The sequence below is a fragment of the Poecilia latipinna genome, unplaced genomic scaffold (assembly GCF_001443285.1).
Source record: "Poecilia latipinna isolate Pla-1442-1.1 unplaced genomic scaffold, P_latipinna-1.0 Scaffold2003, whole genome shotgun sequence".
NCBI classification, from domain to species: Eukaryota; Metazoa; Chordata; class Actinopteri; order Cyprinodontiformes; family Poeciliidae; genus Poecilia; species Poecilia latipinna.
In genome coordinates, this window is record NW_015114619.1 from 26,068 (window position 1) to 46,337 (window position 20,270).

Consider the following 20,270-nt stretch of genomic DNA (forward strand, 5'->3'; position numbering starts at 1 on the left):
TTTAACATCACTTAAAAGCCTAAACTATTAATTGGTGAAAGAAAAAACAATTTGTACAATATATTGGAAAAAAAAAAGGAATAGCATTTTAGAGGCCTGATGAAGTTAAACTAAGCTGCTGCTGAGGTAATTAAAAGCCAAATCTCTGGTTCAAATCAAAGTCAAAAATATTGAATATGAATGGTTAGAATGAAATAAAATGGTTCCCATTTAAAAAAAGAAAATGACATTTAAAATGTTTTTTTTTTCTGCAGTTTCTTTTCTGGCTGTCAAATTTGGGGAATCATTTAGGCCTGCAAAACTCTGCACTGGCCTTTATGGTGTGGGATATGTGTATTTTTTATTTTATTTTATTTTATTTTTTATTGAAGTTGCTTGTGATTTGAACAAAAGAGAAAAATAATTTCTTCAGCTGCTGTAAGTGTAAAAAAAAAAATCTAACAATGTATATTTTTAAAAGCACTATTGCACTTAGACCAGCAAAAAATAATTACTATATGAGCTGAAAGATTTGAACAGTGCAAATAATACATTTATTTGTAGGCATTAGTAAATTTCCTTAGGTGCAGGTAGGACAAATTAATGCACTAAATTAGTTTTTAATATGTTATGTATGTATTTTATGTATGGGAATAAAAAAAACAGTTTTAACATTTAACTTAAAGGATACAAAATAGAAATGAAAGCCATGTGTCCAGTGACGTTTTTATTGTGGGTGCAACCATCATCTGAATGAATGCAAATTGGCTCTGCCTCCATCCGGCATCATGCCAAGTATCTATAGCAACCACATCCTCCATCAGCCCCCATCCTTCCCTCTCTTCTTCAGTCTCTAATTAGGCTTCTGTCTTCCCTTTAGCTGCTTTGTTATTGTTCCTTTTATTTCCCACATCAAGAAAAATGTACACAAAGAGTCTCGCTATCCGGAAAGAGAGCAATGCAAATATAACTGCTGATTTAGAAAGAATACAAGCATTCACGCTCAAATCAAATTTCAAAATGACTCTTTAGGCAAAGAAAGAAAGAATCTAAATAAAAACCAAATCTCAGACATCGTAATAAAAGATTTAATATAATTTAATTAAATTATTCATCCATTTTCATTTGCTTCACAGCGTTTGAATGCGTTCACGGTCAAGTTCAAAGCGTGAATGCGGCCTCGGTCAAATAAAGCGAAGCTCTTCAGCTGAGTGTCTGTCTGACGCTACAAGAACGAGGCTCTTCCGCCCCCTGCCGGATCTTATGAGGCGCTGCAGCTCCGAGGAGGCCCTGGATTAATGAGCGCAAAGCGCCCTCCAGTGGATAAAATATGTCACTACACACTATCTGTGGACTGAGTGAAGGGAACAAAGGCAGCACAGAGAAAATAATTAACATTACTAAAAAATAAGGCTTAGCATACTTTTAGTTTCAATTCTTTTGTTGAAATTGTATTTCAAAAAAAGGTCTATTGACTAAATTAAAATAAACTAAGCTAGAAATAAATAGGTGAATTTCAAAACCAAGTACCACAGAAAGGAAAGGAGGTTCAAGGACCATTGTGTTGCATAGTGTAATTTAAAAAATATACATATTAAATTGATCTCTTTTATTTTTCTGAGTCACCGAATTTTAGGTGTTGATATTTATAAGGCATAGTCTTGAAAATTACATGAAAACAAGGCCTAAAATATTTCACTGCGTGAGTTTTATATTATGAAGTGTGATAAAATATTTTGAACTTTTTCACAATATTCTAATTTTCTTTAGTTGTATCTCTTTTGCAAATAGGACAGTTGATGTATTTCGCCTAGAACATTTCATGTAGTTGGACCCATAACATAGTTTATACTTTAGACCAGACAAATCTCAATTACCGAAAAGCTCAATCTTAATCTCATCTGACCCAAAATCCTTATTCCAGGTATAGTTTCAGTATAATTTATCAAATCACATGCTGACTAAAGGTTACTCTCTGTAATATGCCTTCAAAACATATGGTTGGGATGCAGATCAATCTGAATGTTATAGAGATTTGATGACTCCAAGATGTCACTTTTTGTTAGTTTACTCTCTTTTATCCTCCTGCTCCATGATGGCAAAACAACTATAGTTTGAACAAATCCACTATGAGTCACATGGATCTGAAGTCCAAAAACCAACTCACTGAATAGCAGGTTCTCTTGTCTTTCCTATCTTGAACAGCTACCAGGTACTTATTCCAGAAAGCATGGCATTTTTTTCCTTCTGGATTTTATCGTTTTTTTGTCAGGTAAGGCGCTAATCATGATGAGTGCTGCATAATACAGGAATATATAAAATACACACACACAGGGAACAGATGAATACAAATCACTGCATCTTGAACATCCAGTTTTATTTGCAGAATCTGATATTTGAACAAACTCCCACAGATACACCGTCATCACTATAGACTGGACAGATGATGCTATTTAGTAGCTATGTTACATTCAATTGGCACAAATCAAGGAGTTACAAAAACAGCTGCAACCAAAGTAAACTCCACAATATCTTCTGCCGCAGCATAAAGTTTTTTTCTATTAAAGCTGTTGTCATCCAATTTTATCCGATTAAGGAGCAAAACCGCCAACTTTTTTTGGCATTTTTCTGATTGTCTTTCTGTCCTCTCTGTAGAGAAGCAGACATTAAATGTCATTTTTAAAAATCATTTTAAAATGAAGCTGTCCTTAAATATCAGCCCAAAAAGTGTTGGAATGAACTGGGAATCTTGTATAAGAACAATAAAACCTCAGACAAAAATACTCCGCAAGGCAGTTAGTCTTACAAAATTCATAGTAAATCTGGACCTGTACAGTAGTTGATATATTCAGTCACCGATATTAAAACGTCTTTCAAACAGCTGCTGTTTCTTCAACACTCGTCACTTCAAAACCACGTGAAAACGTCGACATAGGTTAGCAGAATCAGCTCAGTTATGTTAAAAACGAAGCTGTTGCTGCTAGGCACTTGAGTGTCAGAAATTAACCTTCATTCAGGCTGTAGTTACCGTTTTATTTGAGCCCCAAGCGCTGGCTCAGACGTCGCCATGGTTACAGACTCGAAGCTGATCAAGGTTCGTCACTACAGAGTTGGATCGGAAATCGATATGAATGCAACTGGCAGTTACTGGTTCCCAGTAGCTCATAGGAGATGAGCTCAAAAGCATCCCACTAAGAATTTTACTGAAACCTTGTGTTTTGGTCAGATGGGACCAAGATTTTTGGCAAAAAAATAAAAATGAAAACAGCAGAGGTTGTTGTGAAACAAAGATGACTGTGTAGGAAAGGAGCTCAAAACCACCTGCTTGGTACGGTGGAGGATCTGTATTGCTGTGGGCTAGTTTCACTTCCGTCGCCCTGGGCATCCCATTGGAGTGCGTCAGAGTTTATTTACCCTAAGGGGATTTAACTGGGATTCCCCCCACTGCATGAATAAATGTGCTCAGTTGTGTTATTTTCACATGCAATAAAGTAAAAACTAAAAAGGAAACAGTTTGTTTTACGCATATTTATGAGGGCTGCAAAAAATTATGGACACAGAAAGAAAATGCATCAAACAAACATTAAATCATGTTGTTCAGCTCCATAAGGGCATAAAATACAAATCATATCCTGCTCTCCAGTCTGCCTGGACCTGCACTCTGCTCCACTTGGCTGTGCATTAGGAGCTCAACCATCCTGTCTTGGTATGTCAGTTCTAAGTATAGAAACCACTGGCGCTGTTCAGCGACAGTCAGCTTGCATCAATAGTGTTCCAGTGTTAACCTGCTGAACTGAAAGCAAAATGAGCAAATTGGCTGTAGAAAGAATCGTTTGCTTGACACCAACTCGCAATGTGTTATAGTTAGATAAAGACAATACTGAGAACGCTACAAAAAGTACAACAAAACATTTTTTAAAAATCACATATTAGGTAGGTGTTTGCATATTTCCAGTCGGCTTATTCAGACAGTCCCTGCTGCTACAGCTCTACACTGTTAATCCTCCCCGAAAGGGAGATTTCAGAGTTGTTTCAGTGACCTTTCACAGCCACAGGAATCATCTTTTCTCTTCTGAAAATATGTACAGAAACACACCAATAAGCTATCAGTCCTGACAGCAAACGGAAGACATCACCTGTATACAGATAAGGAGGGTCATTAAAATGCCTCAGTCTTGGACATCTTCAATCCTCAACACTAGTTAAAAACAAATTAGCACGTTGCTATAGCGCCAGCAGCAACAGGACTGTAAACCTAACAACGGTGATATTCACTAGGGGGCGTTTTACTGGATTACACCAGGAAGTGTTTGACTAAGAGATCAGAATGATGTATTCCTCAACACCCACATGCCAGGGGGCACGAAATCTGTACTGATGCACTTTTTAAAAAATCTTTTTAAAAAGCTAACATGTCTACACTGAAATCAACATAAACAATATAGACACTTAATACTCAACTGTCTTGGCACTGGCATAAAACAGCTTGTGTGTTATTCAATTACCTGTGGGTGAAGTTGGAAACACCTTGAACTTTTGATCTAGTTGCTGTGGTTAATGCTATGACATACAGTGGTGGGGGGGGGGAACTCAACTCTGTTTTTAAACATACCAACATATAATCTGCAATAAACTCAGATTATTACCTTTGGTTTAACGGTTTAAACCCAATGTGAGACCTCCATGTCCGTACCTCTAAACTTTCACAGAAATCCTCTCCGCAGGGCTGGAGCATTATGATTTATAAGCACGCAATAAAGTGATCATATTGCACTTGACGACAGGTTGTAGCAGGTACGTTCACCTCATGTTTCAACCTAAGGAGCCCGTTGTTAGTTTTTGTGCGTTTGTTTCTTTCACTAATAATCATTCTCTCAGTTTCCTGTTCTGCTTCACGTCCGGCAGCTCGTGGGATCAGGCCACTCCACTCTCAGCGGCGTCCTCTCTGGGTCTCTGGTGCTACTGGGTTTATCCCTTTTGATGCAGCTTCCTCAGGAGGATCTGTGTGAGGTCAAAGGTGGTGAAGCTGATCCCCACTGCTACAGGTCCTTTGACCCAGTTCATGCTGAGACCTTTGTACAGGCCTCGGATAACCCCCTCCTCGGACACGATTTCTTTCATTGTGCCCAGGATGGTGCCGTACGTGTGACCTGTGACCCCTGCGGTCTGCATGCGCCGCCTCACCACATCCAGAGGGTAGGACGCCGACTGGCTGATGAGGCCGGCGCAGGCTCCGAAAGCCAGACGCTCATAGGAGTAAGGCTGCAAGCGGCCGCTGTGCTCTGCATGAGACAGGAAGTTATAAGGCAGGAGCACGCTGCAAAAGTATTTACACCCCTTGAACTTTTCCACATCTTTTGTTGCACTATTATCAATGTGTTTTATTGGGATTTTAATTGATAGACCAACACAAAATTGTGCAGTCGTAGCAAAAGATTTCAGTTTAAAGATGGTTTACAGTAAAAAATGATTCAATAGAGTTACTGTGTGCTGCGCAGGGAATACATCACCATTATTAATGTAACTTGTTTGTAATTTTATGATGATTATGTGTTTGTTTTGGGTTTTTAAAAGCAGTATTTGTGAGGCTTTGAAAAATATTTTTTATGAACAATTTCACCACAAGATATCGTGACAAAATCTTAAGTAAATATCGTCCACTCCTACTGCACTATTATTTATTACTTTGTGTTGATCTATTACATAAATTTACCAGTGAAAGACATTGAACTTTGTAGCTGCAATGTAACAACATGTTAAAAAAGTTCCAAGGGAAACAAATTAGCTTTAAATAATTTGTTTTATGTAAGAAATTAAATCAAAGTGTTTCGTACCTGCATGTAACTTTTTTAGCGTTTCATAAGTAAAGAAGCTGAGACCAGCGTAGGGTACGACACCAAGGATGGTCGGAGTGAAACCCCGATATAACGTCTTCAGGCCCTCTTCTCGAGAGATTCGCACAAAAACATGTAAAATGTTGCTGTACCTAAACAGAGAGGGGGGGGGGACTTAAAACATGTCTTTATTTGTTGTTGGCAGAGTAAAATTGATCAAAAACAAGTATCAAAGCAGCATGCTGTGCCGAGTTCAGCTCTCTGCCACATGGCTGCCAAGTCTTGGCTAAGCAGGTGACAACAACAAGACAAACAGGAAGCAACAACAATCTTACTCTGTGTCCAAATCCAACATATTTTAGCTCGTCAAACATGGCTGAACTGAATTACCTACACAGCTTTATGTCTAGTGTAGCAGATGCCTAATGAATCATTCGTTTCATTTAATTAGGTGTGTTTAACCAGGGAATCCTCCCTTGAGGCCTGACACTGTACACTCAGTTTAATTGATGAAACATTGTACAGCATTCCTTGCTCTTACTTGTCCAGTGTCCTGCCATGTTGCTGCATATTTAATCCTATTTGTGCTAAAGTGGTTGTACATACTGGCTCAGCAGCTACTAAAGAAATCTTGTCAAGCTTACTGAAGAACATTTAAGAAGAATATACATAAACTATGAAAAATGGCCTTACATTTCCTTGGGCGTGACAGCCATTCTGGCCCTCACCATGTCCAGAGGATAGGTCAGCATGGAGGCTGTGATCCCAGCCAGAGACCCAGCCACCAACCTGGGGACTGGAGGGAGGGTCCTGGAACAAAGAGACGACGGCACCAATTCATCCTACCGTTTGAACAATGAGCTTTAACCACAGGCTGAACAAAATAAAGTACACCTACTTCCCCTGGAAGCCATAATATCCCCCCAGCAGCCTTTTGTACTGCTCGTGTGCACAGAACTGGATGGCAGCATACGGGATGACTCGCACCATCGTAGCGGAGTTCCCCCTCCACAAACTGAGGAAGCCATCCTTCAGGTAGGTGCGGTAAATCAGCTTATAAGCTTCCTGTAGCATAGTGTTTGCAAAATAAATAATTAATATAAGATATTTATTTTACCTTCATAGCTTTCTAAACCATATCATAGTCTGAAGAAATATGCCAACGATTTAAATCGCAGACCAAAATGCGATAAATTCCACTTTTTGGCTTGAGTAACTTCAAATATTTAATGAAGATACCTTGGCGGAGAATCTTGCTGAGGACACTGGAAGAAAACCACAAAGATGAAGAAAATATGATTAATCTCCATACACCATTCTTCATTCATCCAGTTTATTTGAAGGAAAATAATATTAACCTACAATTCCTTAAGGGCTTTTTCCATGTAAAACTACTTATAGCTCAGTAGAGCTATATTACCTTGGAAGATGATTTTAGTTCTGTCCAACGGGGCCACGGCGGTCTTGGCCACGGCTCCGGCTAAAGCCCCAGAGAAAAGCGAGTTGAGGACTGATCGACTCTGCTTGATCTCCTGCATAGTCATGAAGAAATCCTGTTATTCTAAACAATGTCCGTACAGGAACACAGGTGTGCTTAAAATGCTGTTTACCATCAAGCCAGAGTTACTGTTGGATAAAAGCAAATCATCCCATAAACGGATGTTAAAATAGTCAAACTTACAATGAAGCAGAGTGAAAATCAGATGGTTGATTTTAGATACAATAAGAGGTGGATGGATTGCAGACAGTATAAATTGATATCCTAAAATAAAATATTAGCCTTGTAAGGCATTCATAACGTAATATTTATGAAGATGCCTTTACTGATAACAAAATGTATTAATAAAGGATCCATCATGTAATGAAATCCCTGGAAAGCCTGAATTTCTGATACTACTAGGAATATAAAAAACAAAACATTTTCAGCATAAAAATACAGATAGAAAAGAAAAATGCTTAAGGGAGTCAAGCCCTCCACCTTCATACGTCGCCTTAATTCACTGTGGCTGCAGATAATGTTTAACTGAATGTATGTGTTCTTCTGAGATGCTTGATTTGTGTGTTTAACCTCTTGCCAGGTTACCAGATTCACTGTATAAGTGGCATGTAAGTCCAGGAACTGCTTACATACAAGTTTGGGTTCAATTGAATCTTATATTGTAGTTTGTCTCTACGCTTGTAATGATGCCATCATTTGGCATATATGCCCATTTTCTTCTTTCTGTTCCTCATCTGTGCTTCCGTCACTCTGTGACTTTTAGCATTTTGTGTCTGGGGTGAGAATCTGCTCCCAGGAGACTAACTGGCTAAATATGACACTGGTAAATAAAATGTAAGTTCATAGCAGTTACAATATATTAAGTAACAGTTATTTTAGACCAGTCGTCTGTGATACGAATATTGGACGCACTGATATTACGATGGCGATACATTTACAGCCTTAATCTACAATTTAATTTTTAGATTATTATACAGAGAGACTCCTATTATTGCAACCCAGAAAAGGAATTATAACTACTACTTGTTAGAAACTGTGACTACTCACTTTTAACCCAGAAAAGGAATTAGATTAGTCACTTTAGCTTATTTTTTCAGAATCTGTAGAGTACTCACTATTTAGATGCAGAGACCAGAAGCCCAGAGGACACTTTTGGATCAACATTGTTACACTACTTTTCAGACTCCTGTTCTCCCAACACAGAAATGGAATCAGACCAGAGGAAACTTAGCAACCCTGAACAGGAGGACTTGGTTTACATACTTTAGATCAACATTAGATTTTTCGTTTTTTGCTCTTTTCTTTGGTTTGTTACTTTGTTTGCATTTCCTTTCAAATCCTGTAAAGCACTTTGTATCGCCTTGTTGCTGAAAATGTGCTACATAAATAAAATTACCTTTACAAGTTTAATGTCATAAACAAAACTCAGCAGCTTTTCCACTGAGGAACACACATAAGGTTTACTACATAGAATAAATTATTGTATGCTTATTTTTTAAATGTCATTCCTAGAGTCATCATAGCTTTTGAAAAAAATACTTTATTCTATAATTTATACAATACACAGGAAAAAAAACACACCAAAAAAAATTTTTGTAACTTGAAATAGACAATTTACAATTTCTGCCAGGCAAAAACACAAAATTCAGATTTATTTTGTAACCAGTGAATTCACCATAGCCAAACTGGTTGAGGTACGTCATGTAAGCAACAACACTCTGGCCTGGAAGTAGTTACTGATTATACATCTAAATTGTATCACTTTTAAACTAAAATGGAACATCCTGGACTTGGAAATATTGGCAGACTTTTGGAAATCTGGCAATAAGAGACAACCATTTACATTTAATGATAAAGGAGGCTCACCGTTTTTAGTTGGATTTATTTAAATTGTTTTTTATGGAAGTTATTGTGAATCATTGTAACTTTTTACTTCAAACATTTCATCTTCAAGTGAAAGTGGTTAAAGGCAAGAATCAGTATCGGCTGGTGATTTGATGCAAGTTTTGGTCCCTGCATCTCTAATTACAAATTTCTTTAGAATGATTTGCTTTAATTATAAATGCATACCGAAATGTTCAATCCTTTTTTATCAGTTTAGGTTTCTGATTATTGGAAAAAAATAACAGATTATTAACTTAATCAATCGCTTTAAGTCTAATAGACAACTAACTCAAATAGCCCAAATTAATTTATTTTCTTTTTAAAATTAGTGAATGTATAGATCTTCATAAAAAAGGGGTGTCACCTCAGAGCTTGCTTCCGACTGGCTGGAGGAAGTGACCGGCAGCACCTCTCCTTTCGTCAGCGGGGACAGCTTTTTCTGGACTCCACTTCCCATCCCCACGGATTCACCAAGAACACTCATGCATTTAACTCGCAGGGAGGACGGGGGTGCAATACCACAGAAAGGTGAGAGCTGCAAGAGGTCAGCAGAAAGAAAATAGAGTACAGTTTCAGGTTGGACTAAATATAAAACAAGCATGGTGTCATGACTAAATGTATTCTCTTGCTACTAAAGAAAAGCATCAGGATCAAGTGACAAAGCATGACTTTGCTCCCATGCAAACACTGCTTACAAACCTGAGTTTACCTTAAGAACAGCTACATTATGTGAACACAAACAGATCTATTCCATTTAGGACACTATGAGCAAGAATAATCAGAGAAGACTGCCAAGACAAGCCTCCACATGCATGTTACGCTGTAGTAAAGAAAACAGGCCTTGAAGGACACCGCTGAGGACTTGTAGCTGTAAGTAGGTGAAAGGTGTCCATCTGTTGTGTTTTTCAGCAAACTCCAGTGCCAAAGACACCAGATCTCAGCTTTAGAACACGTCCTCCACTGTCAGGACAATCTAGTCTGAAAACACTTGACTGAGATCAGGTTTTAGCAATGAACCTTTTAAATTGGGATCCCAGTACTTTTGGAGACAAAGGGACTCACCTGCTTTCCCATGAGCTAATCATTTTACCACACAAGTCGGCCATTCATGTACCCTTTGACCCTGTTAGTGGCTCACTGTTGAACATTGGGTCAGCTTCACAACTTTTAGTCACATACGTAAGCCTGAGAGTGTTGGTATGTACAGTTGAAAGAAGATATTAAAATAAGGTGTACAAACATATTTTTTTCAGACATTAAAATCAGCTCAACTGCAAGAACAACGACAATTATTTGTGATTTTTTTTTTAAATTCAAAAGTTTTGAGAAATTTTCTTAGTATTTGGTAGAATTGCCTTTTAAGACTTAATGACTTGATGTTTTGAGTAATCTTTTTACAATTTAGGTGATTTATTGCAAATAGCTTTTTTATGATGTCACTTAAGGAAGCAGTGTGTTTAAGGTGTGCCTTAAAATACATCATCATATGCATCTTCATTTAGCCTAAGCTAAACAAGAAATGATGTCATCACCTGGGCTTTCCCAAAGCTTTTAAAGGCATAGTAATCTTACTTTTGTCAAGTACTAACTTTGAGAAAAGTAAAACAATCTCAGGTCTCATCAATTATGTTCAGAAATTATTCAAGTAAACCTAACTCAACCTGAACAGGAAAAGCTCAGACAATTTCACTATTAAACAGGGAGGGAACAAATTTTCTGTTTGATGCAGTGAAAAAACATCTGTCTTTAAGTGTAAATCTGTGTGCCAACATGTATATTTATTTTCAAAGATTACTGCATTTCATTAAAAAGTGTATTCATTTTTGCATGCATTAATAAAATTAGTTGAACGGATCCTAAAATTTCCAATAAGAGACCTTTTGCAACTAATTTATTTATTTGTGCACTAAATTGAGATAGCAATAAAAAAAAAAGAATAGTAGTACAGATAGAAATCTCTCTCTAGCTCAGTGCTCTTTGTCCCAGCTAGCATTTAGCTGTGTGTCTCATCACCAAAGCCCTGAAGAACAATAGCTTCCTTTGTTTTGTGCCAAAAGCAAACAAAACCGGTATAGTGAGGGTTAGCCAGAAAGACAATGAGATAAAAACCCCTGTGATGCTGTGAGACCTTAGAGGAGCCACAAACTGAAGTCAGTGTCAACTAGGACAAGCTTCGTCTGCAAAAAGCAGTGCTTAAGTTCAGCTCAATATACAAACGATAAGAGATTCAGAACGATTAAAACAAACCCAAACTTCAGAAATTGTTATTTTTGTAGATTGTTGCCTTCTCTGTTTAAATTCCCTGGAAACTGAAAACTTTTAAAAATTAAAACTGAAAATTTCGCAGAAATGAAGCACAACGACAAAGAAAGGACAGAAGCAGCCATGAAACAAGAGTACAAACGGCGAGTCTCCTGGAAAGTCGTGTAGTTAGGGGCAACCAACTCTGGCCTCAGTACGCCAGAGCTTTAAGAGAACAGACTCTCAGATGAACACATTAGAGGCCTTTGTTTCACCTCCTCCCCAATTCTTCCTTCTTCCTAATGCTTGTGATTTTTCTCCTCTCTTGACCAATACTCCTGCCTATATAATGAAGTCTTCTTCATATTTTAGCCAACTTTCCAGTTCAACTGGGCCACCTAATGTCTGCTGATCAGACAATCACTAACAGATTTAAGAAAATATAGATAAAGAATGCAAAAACAGACTCATTAGTTAAGACAAGCAGAGAAAATATTTCCATGACACCATTATGGTATGGTCTTTTAATTAAATGTCAGAGACGGCATGGCGCTTAAAGAAAAACAAAACTAACCCTACCTCACTTGTTGCTGCAAACTGCTGCTCAGCTGGCTGAAAGAAGGCTCCTACATTGTTCTCACGCTAATAAATTGTATCATTTAGGAGAGATAATTGAAGCTTATCTGATGAAACAAACTAACTTTGTCCACCTAAGCATTTTATTTACTTTAAATCTTTGTTAAAATGTTCTGGTATTTGCTCATACATGACAAACTTATAACCACCACTCATCCCTTAAACCGGAGTTTCCCCAACCCTGGTCCTCAAGGCACCTACGTGTTTGTTTTAGGCGTTTCCCTGATCCAGCACACCTGATTTCATTTGATGTCTAATTAACAGCCTTTGGTTGATCTGCAGTCATCTGAATCTGGCATGTTAAGGAGGAGCAACATATAAAACATGGGTCTCTTTTTGTATTGTGACTGTTCATATTACTCAACTCGTATGTGACGATATTTATAAAGTTAAGTGCTGAAATAATTTAAGTGTCGAGCTCTGCTTGGTGCCCCAGGCTTATTGAAACTTGTCCACAAACAAACCCAATGAATATTTGCATCCAGCTGGATGAAGCCATCTAGTAAATTAAACACCCGGTACCTTACCTTGAAGCTCACACCAGCTCGAATGGTTCTTAAGGTTTGATATCCCACTCTTGATGTTTAACTTTGAGTCGTCTGCGGGATCTTCAGCGGATGTTTAACCAACTGGTACTAGGTTAAGTAACGTAAGCTAGCTGTTAGCTCCTCCCGCTACATTACCGTCAACACTACTCTGTTCTACAGCGCAGCGGAGACATAAACCATGGAGAAATGCTAACAGAAGTTACATCTGGACTTCAAAGGCACTATTTTTCTGTACAGCTTAAAACGCCAGCCGCCCAGCAGTGACTTCATGTGACAGACATCATCCACGCTCTTGTATATCCACCGTTACTACTCCTGTCAGCCACCCGAGGCAGGTTTGACAAGGACGAGCAGCGTGGCATTGTGGGAAATGAAGTGTAAACGAGACGAAGCACGCTTGGATAGGTGGGTTAGAGGGGCGTGAACGACAGCCTTAAAAGTAAGACGCTTTCCCTGTTTGTTTTATTTTCTCCCATGGTTACTGTAATGTTTCCAGTTCACTGACGTTTTTTTTTTTTTTTTTTTGGGAAAAATATTTTGCTTTGAAAAAATTGAAATTGTTGAGAAAAGATTATTATGATCGTGTAATTATGTTTAACAGCCTTCAGTCATTTAGTCTGCAGTCATGCCAAGTATTTAGTTAATAATACCTAAATAGAACCGGTGTAAATAAATTACACAAATATATATAAACACTTTACTATTTTTGTGCATAGCCTGTAAATAGCAAAAGGAAAAATTACACTTTTGCAAACTAAAGTTCGGGAAGATAATCTGTCAGTTGATCTCAGTTGTTCCTACTCTATAGTTGAGATCATTGTAGTAGATTTCAGATTTTATATGTGTACAAATAAGTCATAATACAGAGTAACATCTTAGCCAGGAAGTCTAGAACTTTCTACACACTTTCATCACACTTTTCAGATGCTACTTGTGGAAAAATTAAGTCTTTCTATGGGATTTTCTTTCATTATTATTTTTAACTAAAAATACCTAAATATCTGGAATAATCTTCAAAAATATTATGTTTCTTGCTGATGGTATTAATCATATTTACGTAGAAATGCATTGATAAAAATTTTGCGGCCAACTTTTGACTTACTTTTTTTTTTTTCTAAACTTTGACTAAACTAATTCAGTGACAGTCAGTTCTGAGTAACATGCTCCATTCTGGTAACTTGATTAAACTTTTTAAAAAATAAATTTCAGTAAGTAAATTTGACTCTACACAACTCAATTGGAATCCATGTTACATATATTTCTCTCATACATGTAACACAACAGGATGATGATGCCTATCTTCAGCTGTCATGGGGTGAGAGGTGAGGTACAAAGTAAATACAATATTGTATTTGTTTACTTTTTTATTTAGGGTAAATTCAGAACTTCAGTGGTGCCTGTTTTATGAATATGAATGTGGCATTGTGGGAAATGCCACGTTCATATTCAACAGAGACTATGAATGTGACATATTCACAGTCAAATTGAATATGCCTATTTGAATGCAAATTAGAAGAGTAAACAAAATTGAATAATATAAAAAAGTAAATGGTAAGTGGGGAATAAAAATGAAACAAAAAGAAACTACCAACTAAAAACGAAATTAGCAGTGCAAGGCATTCAATTAGTGTTCAGGCTCAGCCAATATAGGAGATAAATTATAACAATACTGAACAGAAAGTTCATACAGAAAAAACAAAAAGTACACATAAAAAAAAATTAAATTTAAAAGTTGTACAAAATCCTATTTGCATTGAGTTCTACATGTTTCAAACTGTATGGCTCCTTTTTTGGGGCCGGGGGGAATATTAATATTTGGGTTTTGCCAGAGTACATTAACTGTGTACTAACATCTACATTTATATTAACCATTGTCCATGAACACAGTGTAGCAACCTTACAGCATTCTTTGAAGATATTAAAGCTGTAACATGACTGTTGTTTTATTCCAATCTCAGTTGGTAATGCTGCCATGTTTCCCAGTCCAGAGCTCTCGAAGCTCCACTTTGCATCCCAGATCTCTGAGAGCAGCTTTACCGATGTCGCTGCAGTCTTCGTGCGTCTGCACAGCCTGACATATCAGAGCTTCTGCTCCCAGCTCCAGGATTTGTTGGCAGTAGTTACGCGTCCTCGCAACAAGGTTTCTTATCAGCATGCATGCTTGTTTCTGTTTAATAAAAGGGACGAAAGGTCAGACGTAAAGAGCTGGCGATCTTTGAGTGAGCACAACCAGCTTTAGTCATCTCATGTTACCTGCACATTCACAGAACCCAGATGGATCTTCATGGCCTGCACGGCAGCTATGACGCCTCCGTTCTCCACGATGACTTTGCAATTGTTGGGTTTTCGCAGGGCGAGAACAGAGAGGCATGCGCAGGCCTGCTCGCAGACCTGCAGGAGAGCATGGACACGGTCCAGCATCGTCATTTGTTCATCTCCAAAAATGTCAACAGGTTGGGGTGTGGATACTTTCACAAGGTACTGCACAAGGCATTTAAAGCTAAAACCAGAGAAGTAATATCCATGTAGGACTCACAGCAGGATTGTTGATATGTCGGTTCATGGCAATAACAATAAGGTCAACCCCACCGGCATTAACAACCGCATCCTTCACGTCATCATTTCCTGCTATTGCACGTATGGCGCTGAGGACCTGCCGGACCAACTCCTGCAAGAGCAATAAACAATTCAGAGAAGAAGAACACCACACTTGAATCTGTTTTTTTCTTCTTTTTTTTTTCCTGTGTACGCTACCGGTGACTCATAGCTGTCCGCAAGTAAAGTCATCATGAATTTTAATCCTCCCAGATCGCAGATGTCTTGGCAAAACTCGTTCCTGACGGCCAGTCGTGATAAAGTCGCACACAGTTCACTCAGAGCAGAAGTGTTGCTAAGATGAGCTGTGAAGCAGATACACACAAAATAGAAGTTCCTACAGCAATTAAATGTGCTTTATTTACAGACCAAAAACTTGATCAGATGGCCTCACCTTGTGCAGCCTCAATTAAAATCTTCAACCCATTGTGCTCTAGAACAATACTCTTGGCGTGTTCGTGAGCGTGCCCAAACGTAGCCCGGACATCGTCATCAAACGTCATGACCCGAAGGGCCCAGGAGGCCTCTTTGACGAGCGCGGCGCAGTCGCTGTGTCGCGTTATGGCACCGGTAAGCAGCGGCAGCATTCCGCCTTTCACCAGATCCTGTCTGTTCTGCTCATGCTTTATGCAGCAGTGACGCACCACACAGATGGCGACACACGTCAACGATGAATCTGCCTGGTACTTCTGAAGAACATCTACAAGAAACTGCCGTCCCTCTTTGTCCAACAGGTCTGGCTGTCCGTCTGTCAGCGCGGCCAGAGCGGACAGCCCGGCCAAGGCGCAATCCCGCTCCTCCACGCTCTTTTTGCAGTAGGAGAGAATGACGGGATACGCGCCTTTCTGAGCAGCCAAGTACCTCTGCGCAAATCCAAGCAAGCACTGCTCGGTGAAGCATTTTATGTCTGCTGTCGCAGTATTGTTTCCAAGCCGGAGAGATTCCAAAGCCTGCGATCAGGACAAGACATGAACACAGTAGAAATTGCAGTTCGTATGCCAAACGAATGTTTTTATCAGCTGGATCAAGACTCACCTGTAAGACCTCATGAGTTTGCTCTTCTTGATTGTCATTAGATGAAGCAGCAGGAACAACTTTCACTATGCAACTGAGATCCACACCTGCATCAGCAAATAAACCTGTTATCAGTCAAATTCCTATGTTAAGATGGCCTGAGCTCTAAAACAAGCTTAGATTTGTGTTTGCAGTCCATCTTTGAGTGTTTCAACTACATTTTACCATGTCATTTATTATACTACGTTCAGCATTTGTTGATGTTCATTTTCAACATTCTTGCTTTTGTTTTAGAGCTTAGACAACCGTTGCACCTTTTCATATGTGATTTGCACATAATCACATAATTTGAATTGGTATACGTTTGAATATCATCTTGGTCTTATTGTGTTGAGCTAAAATATATACAAACAGGAGACAGAGGTTTCATTCATCCGTTGTGACTCACCAGTGCAGGGCTCTAAACATTTTTGGTGTCAAAATAACAACCTTTTACAAACTGAAATTTTAAAGTATGAATTAGGGCTGCATATCGCTGGGATATCATTGCTGAATAGTGATGATGCTGGAATTCATCAACCCAACTTTGTTCCAGGTTTCTCCTTCTTGTCCATCATCACAAGGTTCCTATCACTCTCTGTAAACTTTAACACCTCTGTCTCTTAGATGAATATTTTTAGAGATATGTTTTTTTTTCTATTCTTAATGCACCTGGCCAAAAACCCACTAACTTTCCTTTTAAAGTTAGTGGGTGCAGCTTGTATTTAGATGCGCTCAATAGTTACAGTATCTTGGGGCTAAGCCATTCAGTAATTTAAAAACTAAAAAAAAGTATTTTAAAGTAAATTCTCTGAGAAACAAGGAGCCAGTGTAAGGACTTCAAGATTTTTTTCTATGCTATTCAGATTATTGTAGCCAAACAATACTTTCCACATAGTAATAATGTGATTATGACTGCTTTTCAACATAATGCTTTAGTTCAAATACCGAATTTCAGAATGAATAGAGGATGGTTGGATGAATGGATGCCATAAAATAGAATCACTAATTTTTCTGCACTTACATAGACCTGTAAAATAATGCATAGACAACTCCAATGTTTCTGTATCCAGTGACACAAAAACAAGTACTTTATATTTTAAATAGCCACATGTTGTTGTGGCTTTGCCTCTTGATTTTTAGTGTGTATTTCTTTAGTTCTTTTACCCTGAGACTCAAACTGCTCCACGGCTTCTCTCAGAGCCTCATCTGGATCCATCTCAAACTCCTCCATGTTTTCCCGGACAGCAGCATCAAATGTTTCTTGGGTGATCCGTCGCTTCGACATTTCTTCGCGCTGTTACTTCCCCGCTCTGATATAAAACACGAACATGGCGGTGTTAAAAGATGACCACTATTTAATGCTAACCAAGCCCCACTTCGGATAACCATAAATGATGCTCGTTATTGCTAGCTAATGGATGGCTCATGTTATTTCTCCTTTTCACTGTGTAAGCAGCAGTAAACCCACAGTTAAATGAAATCTTTACCGTACAGTATAAAGCTCTTATCTAAAATATTAACCTCGACAAAATCTGTGAAAAACAGCAAAGAGTTACCTCTATGTAGTAACAGACAACTGGCTTCGCGGTGCGATTGAATGTACGAAAGTAGCGCAGCTGGAAACACAGTAAGCGGGCATCAGTACGCAAGTGAGTTTTGTGAATAGCAAAATCCGCCCAACTTTGTGCACGCAGATATTTGGTCCGTTAAAACTAAGACTGCAAACATTCGTTCCTGTTAGCAGTTTTAAATAAATAAACAAACATTTCATTTAGGTGAGTAAAGTTCTCTGCAGATATCCATAAAATGCAAACTGAAAAAAGTAATGCAGAGTGCGGAAGTTTTTCTTTGTAAGGTTATTTCAATGAACGTCCTTTCAAAATAAAGGGAACGTGGTCATTAAATATATATGTAAAAAGTGTGGCGTCAGTACACAATTTGTTTAGTGTGACCAAATTTCAAGTTTTATTTGCCAAAAAATTTACAACTGAAAGCTGCACCCACTGTCTGCAAAATAAAATGCAGACAGTATTATAACAAAATAATAAAAAAAATCATACCCATCAGTGTATTGTAATTTCATAACAATTCCTCTAACTCAGGGCATTTTTGTATTATATCTAACACTTTCTCTTTTTGTTATTTATATATACATGTGCTTTCCAGTTATGAAGTAATTAAGCATGCCAGATCTTCCAGCTTGAGGTGATCAGTTTCCAAATTATGTCTGTGTAGGTTGTGTTATGACCAACACTGCCATACTGCTTGTTTGTCTTAATATGCACACATACATTACAGTATCAATAATTATTTATAATCTCAAAACACCTTGCGACTCAAGCACGGTGGAATAATGGACTTGGTGATTTTCAGATGTCTAGATGTCTAGATCTTTTTTTTCTTTCTTTTTATTCTTTGAAAATGTAGACAGTGGGTTTGGAAATACAAATATTTTCCATACTTATGCAACCTTCAAAATGGGTTTCTATGGAATGTTATTCCATAGAAACTTGAATAAAGAGAAACAAGAACATCTGTTCCTTCTGTTTGACTTCTTTCCTTGTGTAATTAATGTTTTCCTCTCTTCCTGATGTGCTTCTCGTTAAGAGCACCATGTCCAGTACATGCCCAAGTCTCAATGTGTGATTCTAACACAGTTTTTAATGCTACTGTATGAGCCTACCTGAGCCCGGACTTAACTGCAAATTAATGGGGGAGGGAGGGTCACTATTTGTCCTGTTTGCACAAAGTACACACAGTGTATATCTTTGTAGGTTTTCAAAGGTAGTCAATGAAAAAGGAGGTAAGTGGAAAAACAGTGGAAAATTGGCACACTAACTTCACTCAGAAGTAAGTTTGCCAGTTGATGCAGCAGATTACTCTGCAGGTACTTCTGCACTCTTATCCCTTTTAACATGTATGCTTAAAATAAAGCTGTTGTTGGATTTTTTTTTGTATTTTCTATCTAAAACATTTTCTGTCAAAATTGCAGCTTTTTGGAGCACCAGGTGTGATTTGTCAAACTTTCACAGTATCTTGAAATTAGGAAGTGCAGTAGAGAAACATGGTGTATGTGCTTTGTATGTGTGAGCAGCAAAAGTAAGAGAGATGCACTCCATATAGCCGTACTGAAGAACCACAGAGAATGTTGGCTTACATTTGAAGAATAGGAAAACCTCTTCCTGTCACATGATTTGTTAGCGAATCAATTTATGATCTGTTAACATGAAAGTGTTAAAAGATCATAAAAAGTGTAACAAATCATATAGATTTGTTTGCTTTTCCTCAAATCTTGGGATAATATTCTGATGCAGTCCACGTTCCAGATCATCCATCTGGAGTCCATTGTCATGTGCCAACTCGTCAAGGCACAAGTCCGTTTAAGAGGTGAGTCATAAGCTGTAGAGATCATCAGTGTTGTTGGGGGGAAAAAAGAAAACACTTTTAGTCTGTTACAGCGCATCTGGAAAATATTCGCAGTGCTTCTTTGTTTCCACATTTTGTGGCTTTGCAGCCTCGTTCCAAATTGTATTTAATTAATCTTATTCCTTAAAATTGTCATACACAAATATCCTATTAGGACAGGAAAAATGTTCTCCTCAGTTTTGCAAACATATTAAAAATAGAAGAAGTATTCACTTGTTTGTTATGAAGTTCAAATCTGAGCTGTTTCCACTCATCATCTTTTAAATTGAGTCCACCTGTGGTAAATTCGGTTGATTTGACTTGATTTTGGGGGGAAAAAATGTGGAAAAAGTGAAGCACTGTGAAGACTTTCTGGATGCATTGTGAATGCTCTCTGAGATGTGACGCTTTGTAACCCATGTTCTCATTTACTAGCTTCACATGCTGTTGGATGAGAAGAGCATACTGAAACATTTCTTTACTCGTCTCCTATTTGTTTCAGTTAACTCTTGCAGGAGCTACAACATATTAACAAATATATAATATTCTTCTTCCTCATGGTGTCTGGTGCTAAAGCACAAGCAAACAGCTCCT

At 38.1% G+C, this 20,270-nt stretch overlaps 2 protein-coding genes across 3 annotated transcripts; both read right to left on the reverse strand.

The window, feature by feature from the left end:
* Window positions 1–2,335: 2,335 nt before the first annotated feature.
* LOC106935689 (mitochondrial coenzyme A transporter SLC25A42-like) lies at window positions 2,336–12,940 on the reverse strand. 2 transcript variants are annotated; one of them, XM_015016267.1, is made up of 8 exons: window positions 12,600–12,940; window positions 9,560–9,730; window positions 7,234–7,345; window positions 7,053–7,078; window positions 6,712–6,878; window positions 6,507–6,623; window positions 5,814–5,965; window positions 2,336–5,261 (listed from the first exon to the last, which is right to left on the reverse strand). In XM_015016267.1, exons 2-8 carry the CDS (start codon window positions 9,677–9,679, stop codon window positions 4,948–4,950), a joined length of 1,008 nt encoding a protein of 335 aa, XP_014871753.1. In that variant the 5' UTR covers window positions 9,680–9,730; window positions 12,600–12,940; the 3' UTR covers window positions 2,336–4,947. The 2 variants fall into 2 exon arrangements, with proteins under 2 accessions (XP_014871753.1, XP_014871754.1); XM_015016268.1 differs by lacking the exon at window positions 12,600–12,940 and adding an exon at window positions 12,016–12,203.
* Window positions 12,941–13,968: 1,028 nt separating this feature from the next.
* On the reverse strand, window positions 13,969–18,031 carry armc6 (armadillo repeat containing 6). The gene is made up of 8 exons (XM_015016265.1): window positions 17,828–18,031; window positions 17,436–17,581; window positions 16,251–16,336; window positions 15,610–16,165; window positions 15,375–15,520; window positions 15,157–15,288; window positions 14,874–15,011; window positions 13,969–14,787 (listed from the first exon to the last, which is right to left on the reverse strand). Exons 2-8 carry the CDS (start codon window positions 17,554–17,556, stop codon window positions 14,575–14,577), a joined length of 1,392 nt encoding a protein of 463 aa, XP_014871751.1. The 5' UTR covers window positions 17,557–17,581; window positions 17,828–18,031; the 3' UTR covers window positions 13,969–14,574.
* Window positions 18,032–20,270: the final 2,239 nt, after the last annotated feature.